Consider the following 14,238-nt stretch of genomic DNA (forward strand, 5'->3'; position numbering starts at 1 on the left):
AGCCAGCCAGCCACTATGGTTCTGTTTGTTTTATGCCATTGAAATTCAAATCTCTGTGAAAGGAGCCTAAAAATTTGTGATACTATAGCAGGTAAAATGAAATAAGATTTATGTCTTGCTAGGCAACGAGAGGGAAAAGGCCCTAGAGTGTTGGCTGCGTCGGTTACAGCGCTTAAAAGGCTAACAAAATTTTATTCCAGCATAATGGACTAGAGAGTGCTCCTTCACACGCTGTGAGTGAATCCTCATATGTATACTCTCAAGAGGGTCAAAGTGCTGACCTACGTCCCATTGTGAGTTCTGTGAAGCAGATGTTCTAATCAAATCTTGTATAACCCATATAATCCTGTGTCATTTTTAATATATATATATAGAGAGAGAGAAAGAGAGTGAGATATAGATATATTATTGCATATTGGAAGGCAGAACACAAACAGAACTCTTGAAGGCACTCAGGCAACTGTAGTTTAGCTTTTTAATATCATTATTGAAGGCTCCAGTGAGCACTTAAAAACATGTCTTGCCCTTTTCTGAATGGCAGAAATACCAGAGTTATTAGAAGAAGAAGAAAGTCTGACAGACTGCCAACGACTGATGATGTGTTCTTAAAGCAGCTCCATGCTTGATACTGTAATTTGGTTTGCTCTGGCTGAACCGGTGTTTCCTATAATGGTTGAATGATAGAAGGAAGTTGGCACTGGATTTGTTTGAAGAGGTCTTGTTGGTAATCTGTTACGGGCAGCTGAAATCCTCACAGCCTAATTTATAACTCTGAGCAAATTTTCACATACACGGAAGTATAGGATCTCAGTTGCATAGCTGCCTGTAACTAAGGAGTCTGTCAACTCCCACTTAAAAAATAAATTGGCCAAGTAAGAATGCAAAGAGAGGGGCTCGCCCTCTGTTCCTTGGGAAGCATGGGCTGCACATTTTTAGCTCTCAGACAAAACACTCCTGGGTGAGAGACCTTTGATCGTAATTCTATATGAGCACAGTCTTCAGATGCAGTGGTGGGGAGAAAGGAAGAAATAGGTTTTCAGTCTTCGGTAATTTCACCACGTTGAAGAAACTGGTAAAGCTAGGGGAAAGTAGGCTGATTGAAAAATTAGTGAAAATACTAAGTTTGGGGAATTAGTAAGCTATGACTAACTGGATGGCCTGTAAAATCACATAAGTATTTGTGTATAAGCAACAAGAATCTAGCCGGATGATTCCTAGTGGAAACCATACCTGTTATGCTAGATGTGTCTTTTCTCAGGCTAATTCAAAGAAACAACCCTCCCAGACAGAAGAGAAAACAGGTATGGATTGCTTTTGAAAGAGATTCAAAAATGGAAATTGAAGGAGGGAAAGAGTTTGAATACAAGGGGAAACAGAGAATCCCATTGTGGGGGAGAAACATAAGGGAACAGTGGCAAGCTGGAGGGAAAGGGGAAAGGATGATCTAAGAGGAGAGAAGAATGTAAAGAGAAAGATGGTAAGGTAGAACAGAAAAAGAGAAAATAATATACTGCTTGTTCTTTGAAGAAAGAATCTTGTTTCCGCTCAACACTGGAAGACACTTCAGAAGCAGAACCAACCACAAAATGGTGGAGAGTACCTCTTACAAGTTTCACTATTTACCGTCAGATGGGTGGGTCAAGGAGATCTTGGATCTTTTGTGGGGTACTTGTGGAGAAATGCCATTGGCTAAGACTTCCTGAGTAAGGTAGAAAAGACATCAATGTTTTATAATGCTGGGGAATGTGATTGTGTCAGGAGATCAGCTGCTTGGTAGTCTGATTGATAGTCTTAATAGGGCTGGGTGCATTTGTAAGAATGGGTTATTAACCTCTAGCATCAGGTCATATATCAGCCTAAAGGTGTGGTGCCTTGGAGAACCTCAGGGGGGAAATGGGGTCTTGAATGCAGGGCTCCAGAATTGACGCAGACACCACACTTCCTCTTACAGTTGCCCTTTTGCTGCACTCAGTCGAATCATCTCTGGTTTGGCATCAAAGATGGAGGCCCTCTAAACCTCTGGCATCATAAGGTCCTAGGCTTCTGGAGGAGAACTTCAGAAATGGGAGAGGGCATGTATCACACCTCTGTTTGCATAGTTGATATGCTTGCTTTGAGTTGGTCTTGTCTCAGATCTGTTTCCTTTTCTTTGCCTGCGCAGCATGCCTCTTATGGTTGATTTATTGGATAACAAGGACTTGTTGGAAACTTGTATCGACAATGCTGTTGGCTTGCCTTCTGCTGGAGAGTCATCTGGAACTGTGGAAGAGGCCAGCCTTGGTTTCTTTGACTACGGCACAAAAGACCATCCTTCCGAGAAGGCGGATCCTACTGGTAAGTAGGAACTCTGTGCGACAGTCTTTATTGGGACTCTTGAGAACTGTTACTGTTTCTTGTACAACTGTGTTGCATGCAAAATTTACTGGCTGTGTTATATTGTGGAATAAAACTTCCCTTACCTGACAATCAGTTGATTGGAGACACTCATTCCAGAAGCCCGGTCATGTGTTGGATAACAGGGATTTCTAGTGCCAACGGTTACTTACTGGCACTGACATGTGACCACTTTGTGCTGCTTCTCTCTCTTTCTCTCCGTTGTATTGTCTATGCTGCACCTAGAAGTGGCAAAACATATTACTGTGTCATGAAAATTCAGCCCTGGAAGCATCCTGACACGAAACAGAATGGAGACAGTTTTGTTATAAATACAATAAATGTCAGGCAAGATAGCAACCAACCAGTGGTTACGGTTGTTGTACGAAATCAGCGCGGAGCACTATGAAAGAAGCAATTGTTTTTGTTTCTACAACTTTGGAAATGTAGGACAACGTACCAACGGCCTGCTGTCATTCCTCCACTCCCGCTCCGCAGCGGTGGCAACAGGGGAAATACGTAGCATGGTGACATCAGGACGTAAGTTGTGGTTGTCGTTGAACACAGACTGCCGTGAAATGAAACATCTCTGGGTGCAGTAGTTGACGCTGAAGAAGCTTATACACGCTGGTCTCTTTCAGTCCTCCTGCAGATGTGTATACATCACTAACTGCTTCCTTCCCTCTTGTGGGAGGGGAAGCTGATCTTGCCCCACTATGAGTATGTGACTTTGTGCTTCACATAAATCTTTTTGTCCATGCAAAGCTATAGCGCTCTATTCCTTATACCTTGGTGGTGGTGTGCTTCGGTGGACATTAGCATGTATTTCCTTTTTTTCTGCAGTCAGAAATACTGCAACCCTGGCGCTATTTTAATTGCATATCAAATTCATCCTCTCCCCATCCTTACGCCGCACCTTTGTAAAACCTGCGTTTGTTCTCAGTATTCTTGCAGTTTCTCTGTACAAACGTTAGCAACAGTTCACAGATCTTGAAGAAGAGAGGTGCAAACCTTAGCTGGGACAGCTATAAGAACATAAGAGAAGCCATGTTGGATCAGGCCAACGGCCCATCCAGTCCAACACTCTGTGTCACACAGTGGCCAAAAATTTTATATATACACACACACTGTGGCTAATAGCCACTGATGGACCTGTGCTCCATATTTTTATCTAAACCCCTCTTAAAGGTGGCTATACTTGTGGCCGCCACCACCTCCTGTGGCAGTGAATTCCACATGTTAATCACCCTTTGGGTGAAGAAGGACTTCCTTTTATCCGTTTTAACCTGTCTGCTCAGCAATTTCATCGAATGCCCATGAGTTCTTGTATTGGGAGAAAGGGAGAAAAGTACTTCTTTCTCTGCTTTCTCCATCCCATGCATTATCTTGTAAACCTCTATCATGTCACCCCGCAGTCGACGTTTCTCCAAGCTAAAGAGTCCCAAGCTATAACTCGAGGGCCTCTCCTGGCTTTAATCCTGAAACGAGTCGATTGCAAGAGTAAAGGTGGTGGGATGCAAAAGATTTGCAGAACTATATTATAGCCTTAAATCTACATCTCCTATTGGCTTTATCTTTTTTTGTAGCAGAAGATGCATCACTGAGACTGAAGCAGCTGGAAGCAGAACTTAGCCCCGTTGCAGTTCCTCACTCGACTGTAAACATCAATGTCAACAAGCAGGTACTCTGCACTCATTGCTCCTAGTGCTTTGTTTCATTTTAAAAAGCTTGAAATTGGGCAGGTCTGCAGAAGACCGCTATTGACACAGCTAACAAAAACCTGAACCAACAGGGTTCAGTTTAGTAGTATGTATGCAGGCTCGCAGTGATAATTCCAGAAAGCACTGAACGGAAGACGTGGCATAAAGACAGACAACATTTTATTGCAGCATAATCCTTTGTGGACTAGAGACCTTTTCCATATGCATTTATTGGATGATAATTGAGAATTTGCTATGAATTTTTGGCTGCTGATACTTTCATAAACTATAGGGTCTTAGTTGAAGAGAGTCTTTCGTTGCAATTGAGCAGAGCGAAGGGCATGGTTGCTGCAGCGTAACTGATACATGGCTTTTTCAATTATTATTCTGCAGAAGGACTGTTTAGCTTTGTAATCCAAAAAGCAATAGTCATGGATTTAATCATGCTATTAGAGTCAAAAGTACTTATTTGAAGGATTTTGCTTTCAACAGAGGGTTGAGGCCTCTTGGCTAAGTTTTTCAAGAGTGAAAAGGTTGCAAACTGCAGGTGGAACATTTATGTATAGGGTTGCCAATCCCCAGGTGGGGGCAGGGGATCTCCCGGTTTGGAGACCCTCCCCCCGCTTCAGGGTCGTCAGAAAGCGGGGAGAGGGGAGGGAAATGTCTGCTGGGAACTCTATTATTCCCTATGGAGACTTATTCCCATAGAAAATCATGGAGAATTGATCCTCGGGTATCTGGGGCTCTGGGGGGGGGCTGTTTTTTGGGGTAGAGGCACCAAATATTCAGTATAGCACCTAGTGCCTCTCCCCAAAGTACCCTCCAAGTTTCAAAAAGATTGGACCAGGGAGTCCAATTCCATGAGCCCCAAAAGAAGGTGCCCCTATCCTTCATTATTTCCTATAGAAGGAAGGAATCGAAAAAGGTGTGCCGTCCCTTTAAATGTGATGGCCAGAACTCCCTTTGGAGTTCAGTTATGCTTGTCACAGCCTTGAGCTTGGCTCCACCCCTAATGTCTCCGGGCTCCACCCCCAAAGTCCCCAGATATTTCTTGAATTGGACTTGGCAACCCTATTCATGTACCATTTTGAAAGAGTGCACCCCAAATAGTGATGATTTCCTATCAAATATGTTGCCATCAAGCACCCCTATTCTATGCTTTAAAACAGATCTTTCTTCGAAAAGCATTATTTTTTTAAAATGTGCATCCTGTCCTTTCCCAATTGTTTACGAAAACATTTAGATGCGGTTATCCCTGGGTGCTGTGTACATCTCACTCAGTGACATGTGTCCTGTTGGATCCGTCCTTAAGCCCAAAAGATAGATTTTTAAATAATTAAACAAAATAAAACTCACAGCCTCTGTTTATATCTAGAAATCAAACCACTTTGCAAAACGCTAATTATGCTTCTACAGAACTCTAGCAAACAAACTGTTGTCGCTGGTTTGACTTCACAGCCAGTGCCCTGCATGCCTTTTACAAACAAATTGCAAAGGGCAAAGGCAAATTTAACTCTGTAATTAAGCTGTGTCAGCACAAAATATTTGTCCCCTTTTATCTTCCTTTTGCTATGTCCACAAGCCTACCTACAATTAAAAACAACACTTTTCCGGAACAAATATTTGCCCTTCCACTTTTCTTAGCTCCTCCCCAGTGTCTGTGGCCTCCTAACTACTGTAGAAGGCAGGCAAGTTTAGTTTCTTCAGTGGCTTGTTCATGGGGAAAGTGCTTTATGAAGATGGTCACTGACCTGGGGAATTTACTAAACCGGTAACAGGAAGAGTGGTTAAAAATGTTTAAAACTAAAGTACTGAAAGCAGAATGGTGGTTAATACACTTTGTTCATGTTGCTTTTGCTGATTTTTTTAAGCACACAGTATCGGGGTATTTTATTTTATTGATTTGATTTGATTTATATCCCGCCCTCCCCGCCAAAGCATGCTCAGGGTAGGTTAGGGTTGCCAATCCCCAGGTGGGGGCAGGGGATCCCCCGGTTTGGAGACCCTCCCCCCACTTAAGGGTCGTCAAAAAGCGGGGGGAGGGGAGGGAAATGTCTGCTGGGAACTCTTTTATTCCCTATGGAGATTTATTCCCATAGATGGAGAATTGATATGTGGGTATCTGGGGCTCTGGGGGGGCTGTTTTTTGGGGTAGAGGCACCAGATTTTCAGTATAGCATCTAGTACCTCTCCCCAAAATACCCTCCAAGTTTCAAAAAGATTGGACCAGGGGGTCCAATTCTATGAGCCCCAAAAGAAGGTGCCCCTATCCTTCATTATTTCCTATGGAAGGAAGGAATTGAAAAGGTGTGCCATCCTTTTAAATGTGATGGCCAGAACTCCGTTTGGAGTTCAATTATGCTTGTCACAGCCTTGATCTTGGCTCTACCCCTAATGTCTCCTGGCTCTACCCCCAAAGTCCCCAGATATTTCTTTAATTGGACTTGGCAACCCTAGGGTAGGTATATCGTAGGTCAACATGTAACAACCCTGACAATATCAAAAGCAGATTAAGAAGTCAGTAGTTTTCTGTTTCAGCTACGAAGATTACACACCACGGGAGTGGGTCAGATAACTTCACTGAAAGGCATTATGAAATCTCAGCAAATGACTTTTCATCATACTCCTCTCTTCAGAATAGTGAAAAGCATCTTATCCACTGCAGGTTGATTTGACAACCTCTACCTCGTTTTAGAATTCCAATGAAATACTTGGATATGAAACAATCGCTGTGTCTGTAAAACGTTTTGATGGAAACTATAATATAAATGGCCTTATTCTTACATGGGAGTTGCTGAGGTTGCTGGCGGCTTGCAGCCTGAGTTTGTTTGACTGGAAACTTGTGCACTTGGCACTGCCAGGGTCTTTACAGGCATGCTGGCACGGAAAGGAGCAATTAATTTTCAGTTGCGCAAGCGTTCCAGATTTTTAAAATCTCTATTGTCATTTTTTTTTTAATTTCCAGTAAATCTACGTTGTATGCATTAGGTAGTAGTATTGTGTAGGTAACTGCTTAGTAGGAGAAGGACATCAAAAAAGAGGCTCTTGGATCTTGTATAAGCTTTGTGTGTCTTGCTCTGCAGTCGTTTGTACTTGAGTTCACTGGTAAGGTTGTTCCGCGGGAGGTGTTTTCTTCTATTGAAATCAGACTCCCGGATGATCAAATACAATAACAGGCAGGCTATTTAATCTGGACTGGTTTCCGAAACTTTGTTGTGTTTACAAAGCACTGTTATTACAGTGGAGCGAAGAGAGGCAAAAGGGTATTATCTTTTTCTCTTTTCTCCCCCTACCTCCTTCAGACCTTAGCAGATAAGAAAGAGAAGGGTACAACGAAGGAAAACAGGCTCTGCAGCGGAGAGCAGGCTTCGAGGATCTAGTAGCTGATAAGAAGATTTTAATGAGTCACAAACTAAGACGCTGCTTCTTGCTGAAAGTATTTGCAAAGTTTATAAGAACGTTTCCTTGGCAAGCAGAGCAGGCAGTGGTAGAGATCCTTACCTCCCAGATGCGTTCCAGGGAGTGATTCCCGTGGCTGCTTGCCCTTGGCTTCTAGAAGGAGGCAGTCTGATGGCTCGTATGAGAAGCTAAATTGTAAGCAGTAGTCGTGGTGGCTGGAGATTGTTCCCGAGTAGGGCTGGACTGCACTTCAGCCTATGTGTTGCAGCCACCTGGGGCAGCAGAACGTCTTCAGACACTCCTGTTCTTAGACAGGACAAGATAAGGAAATGTACAAGCAAATTGACCTTTCATAGCAGCACTCTTGCTCTGTATGCAAGCAGTTCAGTCAAATTGCTGGAGTGGATCCTACCCCTATAGCTGTTGGTCCACTGGGCAAAGTTTGAAGACTTCATCCAGCCTAAGGAGCCTTTCTCCAACTTTGTTGGCTCTTCCATTGGAGGAGGATATGGTTAAGCTGGAGGAAGTCTTCTTGGAAGAGGGTTGCATCTACCCCACTCTTTTCCCTTATGCTGTCTGCTGGGGCCCAGGGTAAACGGCAGCATTATTGTGGAAAGCGCATTTATATTTCTAGGTGAGTCTTGTCATCCTGGTGATCAAAATCCAAAATAAAATCTTACATAGGAAATGGAATGCGGTCGCATTAATTCTTTAATATATCTTGTGTTCTAAAACTTGATTTATTTATTATATTCCGTTTATCGCCCGCCCTTTCCCAAAGGGGTATCTGAGGGGCCATTGGCCTGATCCAACATGGCTTCTCTTATGTTCTTATGAGCGGGTAACAACAATTAATAATGCAAAGTGAAAATGAGATTAATATAATAAACAATCTAAAAACAATATAACAATCTAAAAACAGACTCTAATTCTGCAGTTGATGGCAGGCCTCAGATTCAGCAGGAGCTCACAGGAGCACAGCTCCTGAACCTTTCTGATGTTTCCCCCTCTTCCTCCCTACCTACTGTGTCCATTGAATAGTAGGTGCAGCTGCATAACAATCCTTGGATTAGGAGAGCAGCCAGTCAGCCAGCCACCAGGGGCTTTGCCATGCCCCCAGCAGCCCTCATAACCCCTGGGGAAGCCCATGCCACCCTTTCTCCACTTCTTATGTGATTTTGGGTGGCAGGTGGCTTGCTGGCCTTTTGATTGTGAGGAGGGGTGGCCAAAGAGAGCCCCAGGTGAGCGAGGCCTGCTTGGGCTGGCTGGTTCTCTAGCCAGCCCAAGCAGGCCTCACTCACCTGGGGCTTTCCTTTCTTGCATCAGGTTGCTTTTGGCTGGGGGGGGAGCGTCATATACTAATGAGTTATGCTAATGAGCTCCACCATCTATTTTTCTACAAAATGACCCCTGGTTGGTGGTATCAGTTGTCTCCACTCCTTCCATACATCCCCCAGCTGATATAAGATAAATGACTCGACAAAGTTATTTCATCGGGGCCCCTGCACCAGGGAGGCCACAGTGTTGGGGTGAAGCATCCTAGTATTGTAGGTGTAGGCCCTAATTGGAATTCTGATAATAATTGTAGTTTATCAGCCATTCTTGATAAACAACCAAGTATGTACACGGTAAGAACATCTTACTGTGCGAACCATACTTCTGAGGCAGCACTAGGGTTGCCAATCCCCAGGTGGGGGCAGGGGATCCCCCGGTTTGGAAGCCCTCCCCCCACTTCAGGGTCGTCAGAAAGCGGGGGGAGGGAAATGTCTGCTGGGAACTCTGTTATTCCCTATGGAGATTTATTCCCGTAGAAAATCATGGAGAATTGATCCGCGGGTATCTGGGGCTCTGGGGGGGGGGCTGTTATTTGGGGTAGAGGCACTAAATTTTCAGTATAGCATCTAGTGGCTCTCCCCAAAATACCCCCCAAGTTTCAAAATGATTGGACCAGGGAGTCCAATTCTATGAGCCCCGAAACAAGGTGCCCCTATCCTTCATTATTTCCTATGGAAGGAAGGAATTGAAAAGGTGTGCCATCCCTTTAAATGTGATGACCAGAACTCCCTTGGAGTTCATTTATGCTTGTCACACCCTTGCTGCTGGCTCCTCCCTTAATGTCTCCTGGCTCCACCCCCAAAGTCTCCTGGCCCCACCCCCAAAGTCCCCAGATATTTCTTGAATTGGACTTGGCAACCCTAAGCAGCACACATCCCCCCCCCCCCAGCACTTTGTATACAGCCATGGCATATTGATTGGGAGCTTCACTTTTTATGTCTTCTGGTTGTAGTATCCTTTTGTTTATTCACAGCTGTTCACCTACCAGGTTCTCCCTGTAGAAATGCTGCTAATAGATGTGGCTGTGTTCTTTCCAAGGAGGAGGTGGTGAAACTGACAGAGAAATGTCTGAACAATGCAGTTGAGAGCCCTGGGAGTGCTTTAGCACGGCTGCCTCCAGATCTCAAGAGCAACATTTTGAAGGCTCAAGCTGAAGCTGGGCACAAGGTAAGAACTGCTGATGTGGTCCATAGAAGATCAAAGGCAATTCTGTATATAACTCTCAGTATATTAGATTTTGCTTTCTTGTGCCCTCTGACTTTACGACACCTAAGAAATGTTTCATCTTGGCTATACAGAAAGGAGCACTCATTGTTTATGAGGCCTAAGAAAGACTTTTTAAAAATGGTCTAAATGTTATGACTGTGGCTGATGGCATGTTATTTTATCCTAGCTAGCTTGAATAAGAATGTGACTTTAAGATATCGTTCAGTTCTGTAGAAATATATGTAGGTTATGTGCCATTAATGTTGTCACGGAAAAGGTGGCTGAGTGCCATATTTCTAATTGCTACAACTACGCTTTCAGTTGACTCAGGAAACTTTATCAGCAAAAGTTATAAGAACTAGAACTTTTTTAAACTGCATGTGCTATCTTACTTAGTCGGCTTGTTACTTCAGAATGCTTTAAACTTGTGGTCTTCATCCCATGGGTCAGGAACCTCAGACGGGTTCCAGAGCCCCACCTGCTGGATTGCGAATCTTATAGAACTGCTGTTTTGCCACTTCTAGTCTGCTTGAGTAGAGAGCAAGAATGCCATTGTTCAGACATTTCCTGCCTCCCTTTGAATACAGACTGAGAGGAGGAGAAGGACAAAGTGACTGCAATACACAGTGATGGGGAGGTTGTCGGGGCGGGAGTTAGCAGAGTGAGCTTGGTGACTTGCCCGACACAGGGCTCCAGGAAAGAAATCAGCCAGACACCTGCAACTAGTGCCAAAATAGTGTATTTACAGATATATACAATAAGTGCTCACAGAGTGAGCTTGGTGACTTGCCCGACACAGGGCTCCAGGAAAGAAATCAGCCAGACACCTGCAACTAGTGCCAAAATAGTGTATTTACAGATATATACAATAAGTGCTCACTAGTACAGTCCAATATCTTACTCCAACAGACAAAATGCTCCGCCTACACACCAACTCTCAAAGAGAGACCTGTGTGGTCCACACACAGTCTTCTTATAGTCCTACTAGCCAATCCTGGCTGTGCACTGTCATGCTGACTCAGCAGGTTTCTTCTCTTGGCTTCTGCCGGCTCAAACCGGCCTGCTGATAAGGTCATTGTGACCTAGCATGCCTGCTAGATCACCAGCTGTCAAAACATAGCTGCCAGACTGGGTGCAGATAGATTCATTACACCAACAGAGGTTTCCTCTGTGCTCTGACCCTTGGCTTGTTCCTTAATATAGTATGTCTCTGGGTGTTTGCCTTGCACTTCCTGACTCCAGTCTTGGCAGTCCGCTGGCCTGGCCTGACACAGGCAAGGCTATAAACCACTGACTTCCCCTTTTCCCGTCACATGTCTGAGATGTCACGTGCTTGCACCTTAGTGGGTTCAGTACCATCGCCTAAGAGGTTAAAAGCATGTTCCAGGTCTGGAAAGAGGGAAGACCGCTGCTTTTTAAGCCCCTGTAAGATGGTTTCAGCAATATTTTACATTGGATACCAGCGCCATGCCCACAGTTTTCCATTGCGCTTGAATAATAATAATAATAATAAACTTTAATTTGTATCCCGCCCTCCCCGCCGAAGCAGGCTCAGGGTGGCTAACAAGACATGGTTTCCCATGATTTACATAAGACAATTTTAAAATACAATTGATACATACATTTAAAAGCAGTTACATAAGGTTAAAACTACATAAAAGTTAAGACTACCATAAATTAAGGTGCTATTCAGTAGATATTTTTCGATGGCAAGGTATCGTTTTCAGGACTCCTTATATGCGTGCATAAAGAGGGTAGTTTTGCAAGCCCCGCAAAACTGACTAAAGTCCCGCAGGGCTTGCACTTCCTCCGGTAATTGATTCCACCAGTGGGGGGCCATTACGGAGAAGGCCTGCTCCCTTGTTACTTTCAGTTTGGCCTCCTTTGGTCCAGGGATCCTTAAAAGGCCTTGGGAGCTAGATCTTAGTGCTCTCTGGGGAACATGTGGGGAGAGGCGGTCCCTAAGGTATAGGTATTTTACAGTTATTTCATAAACAGCACAGCTGAGATTTAAAAATAAAATGTTATAGCATCTGACTAAACAAATGTATATTTGGGGGGGAACGATGCGTACCTCAAGTGGTGATAGCAAAGTACCGTATTTTTCGGACCATTAGAGGCACCGGACCATAAGACGCATCTTAGTTTTTGGAGGAGGAAAACAGGAAAAAATTTTTTTGAAGCTGTGCACGCAGATCTGGGCACCTTCCCCCTCTCAGTCCTGCCTCCAATCCCAGCCCTTACTAGAAGCAGCAGCTGAAGCCTGGCAGACAGGCACAGAGGAAGCCCCCCCCTCTGCAAACCCAGCGCTTCGTGAAGCGCTGCGTTTGCGGAGGAGGGGGGGGCTTCCTCTTTGCCTGGCTTCAGCTTCTGCTGATAGCAAGGGCTGGGATCCGAGGCTTGGCTGCCTCCGAACCCAGCCCTTGCTATCAGCAGAAGCTGAAGCCACGCAGACAGGGACAGAGGAAGCCCCCCCACTCCGCAAACCCAGTGCTTTGCCAAGCGCTGCCTTTGCGGAGGGGGGGGGATTCCTTTCTGCCTGGCTCCAGCTTGACAGGGAAAGAGGAATCCCCCCCCCCTCCGCAAAGGCAGCAGACAGGGAAAGAGGAATCCGGCCCCCCTCCGCAAAGGCAGCAGACAGGGAAAGAGGAATCCCCCCCCCTCCACAAAGGCAGCACTTGGCCAAGCGCTGCCTTTGCGGAGGGGGGTGGATTCCTTTCTGCCTGGCTTCAGCTTGTGAAGCCACGCAGACAGGGAAAGAGGAATCCCCCTCCCCTCCGCAAACCCAGCGCTTGGCAATGGGGGCGGAGGGAGCGATCTCGCTGCTTGTCTCCCAGCCAGGCACGCAAGCGCGGGGCAAGCACGCCTGGCTGGAAGACAAGCAGCGAGATCGCTCCCTGCAAAGTGCTGGGTTGGCGATGGGGGCGGAGGGAGCGATCTCGCCGCTATTACACTTCAGTGCTCTCTACTTAAAACTCTGTATTGCTGTGGAGAAAGGAGACGTAGGCCTCGTCCCTTGGCTGAGTTACTTGAGGAGGAGGACAATCCATCACTCTCACTGCTGCTGGGCTAGTTGGCAGGGTCGGCGTAGAGAGGGGGGGGTCACCTGAGGGCTGTCCTGCTTTCTGCTTTAACCTCAGTGAGGGAGGATGGCTGGAGTCCGGGGAAGCCTGGCCTCCAGACACTGCTCGTTTGAACTGCTAGCGTATGTCTTGTACTTGACCCTTTGAAGAAGAAACATTTTTCATAAAACGTAGACGCTCTGGATAATGTCTCAAACCTTCTCTTTTGTCTGTATTCGCATAGATCACAAGGGAGGATAGCATGTGTGGCAACAAGAACACTAATGTTCAGGATGCTGCTGCCAGGTACATAGGTTGTGCTTGAAGTATGTGGAATTCTCGTGCACTAACACACTGTGGTATGAGCAGGACTCTTCCATCACTCTGTGAAACAACATGCCTTAAGACTGGTGTGGCTTAAACACACCTACAGGATAAGACTTCTGCATTCAGCAGTTCCCGTTAACTACTGTTAATACATGGTAACTCTCGTGTTATTTTTTTCTTTAACCCCCTGAAAGTGTTTAATGCTTTTGAAATGCGGATTATTTTTGAATCTTGCTGGATTGAGGGAGGCATGCATTGGCTCACGGTTTCACAGAACAAATATTCTTCCAATTTAAGGCATGGAGCAGTTGTACAAGTATAAAGGCTGAACGTCAGTTCTTAGTCACTCTCCTGAAAGAGGATGAAGAGGAATTAATTTCTGTGTGCAAGAGAGATGTAAAAGTCATAGAAAGGCTAGTTAAGGACTTGTCGAGATTTTTGTCTGCTAAATTCAGATAAAATCCATAAGATTAAAAAAAAAAAAAAGGTAGAAAGCTTGGTGTGTTCCACAAGTTATGTGATGATATTCCGCTGGACTGCAAAAGTATGTGTTGAGCACAGAATTTAATGGTGATGTGGGAAATGATCTTGGAGAAAGAAATGGTAAAGAAGTTCAGACTCATGCCTTTGGAACTTCTTTTTTTGTTCAGGAACATTCTTCTAACAGGAAAAATTCAGAACAGCCCTCTACGAGCCCACAGCCCAGTCTCCCAGGAGCCAAGAGATAGCCAGACATCAATTCCTGTGTCAAATGCTTTTGTTCTGTAAGTCCTCTGTGAGGGTGTATGTGCTGTCAAATCACTTCCAACTTACGGCAACCCTATGAATTAATGACC

General features: G+C 45.0%; 1 protein-coding gene across 1 annotated transcript in view; it reads left to right on the plus strand.

The window, feature by feature from the left end:
* The window catches only part of EPB41L5 (erythrocyte membrane protein band 4.1 like 5), a 125,103-nt gene that overhangs the window by 106,069 nt on the left and 4,796 nt on the right, over positions 1 to 14,238 (plus strand). The window contains exons 16-20 of the mRNA XM_060262450.1: positions 2,162 to 2,334; positions 3,960 to 4,054; positions 9,846 to 9,974; positions 13,320 to 13,381; positions 14,053 to 14,166. Of these exons, the coding sequence (XP_060118433.1) occupies positions 2,162 to 2,334; positions 3,960 to 4,054; positions 9,846 to 9,974; positions 13,320 to 13,381; positions 14,053 to 14,166 (573 nt within the window). The remainder of the gene's footprint in view (positions 1 to 2,161; positions 2,335 to 3,959; positions 4,055 to 9,845; positions 9,975 to 13,319; positions 13,382 to 14,052; positions 14,167 to 14,238) is intronic.

This window comes from Heteronotia binoei, chromosome 21 (genome assembly GCF_032191835.1).
Source record: "Heteronotia binoei isolate CCM8104 ecotype False Entrance Well chromosome 21, APGP_CSIRO_Hbin_v1, whole genome shotgun sequence".
Taxonomy (NCBI): Eukaryota; Metazoa; Chordata; class Lepidosauria; order Squamata; family Gekkonidae; genus Heteronotia; species Heteronotia binoei.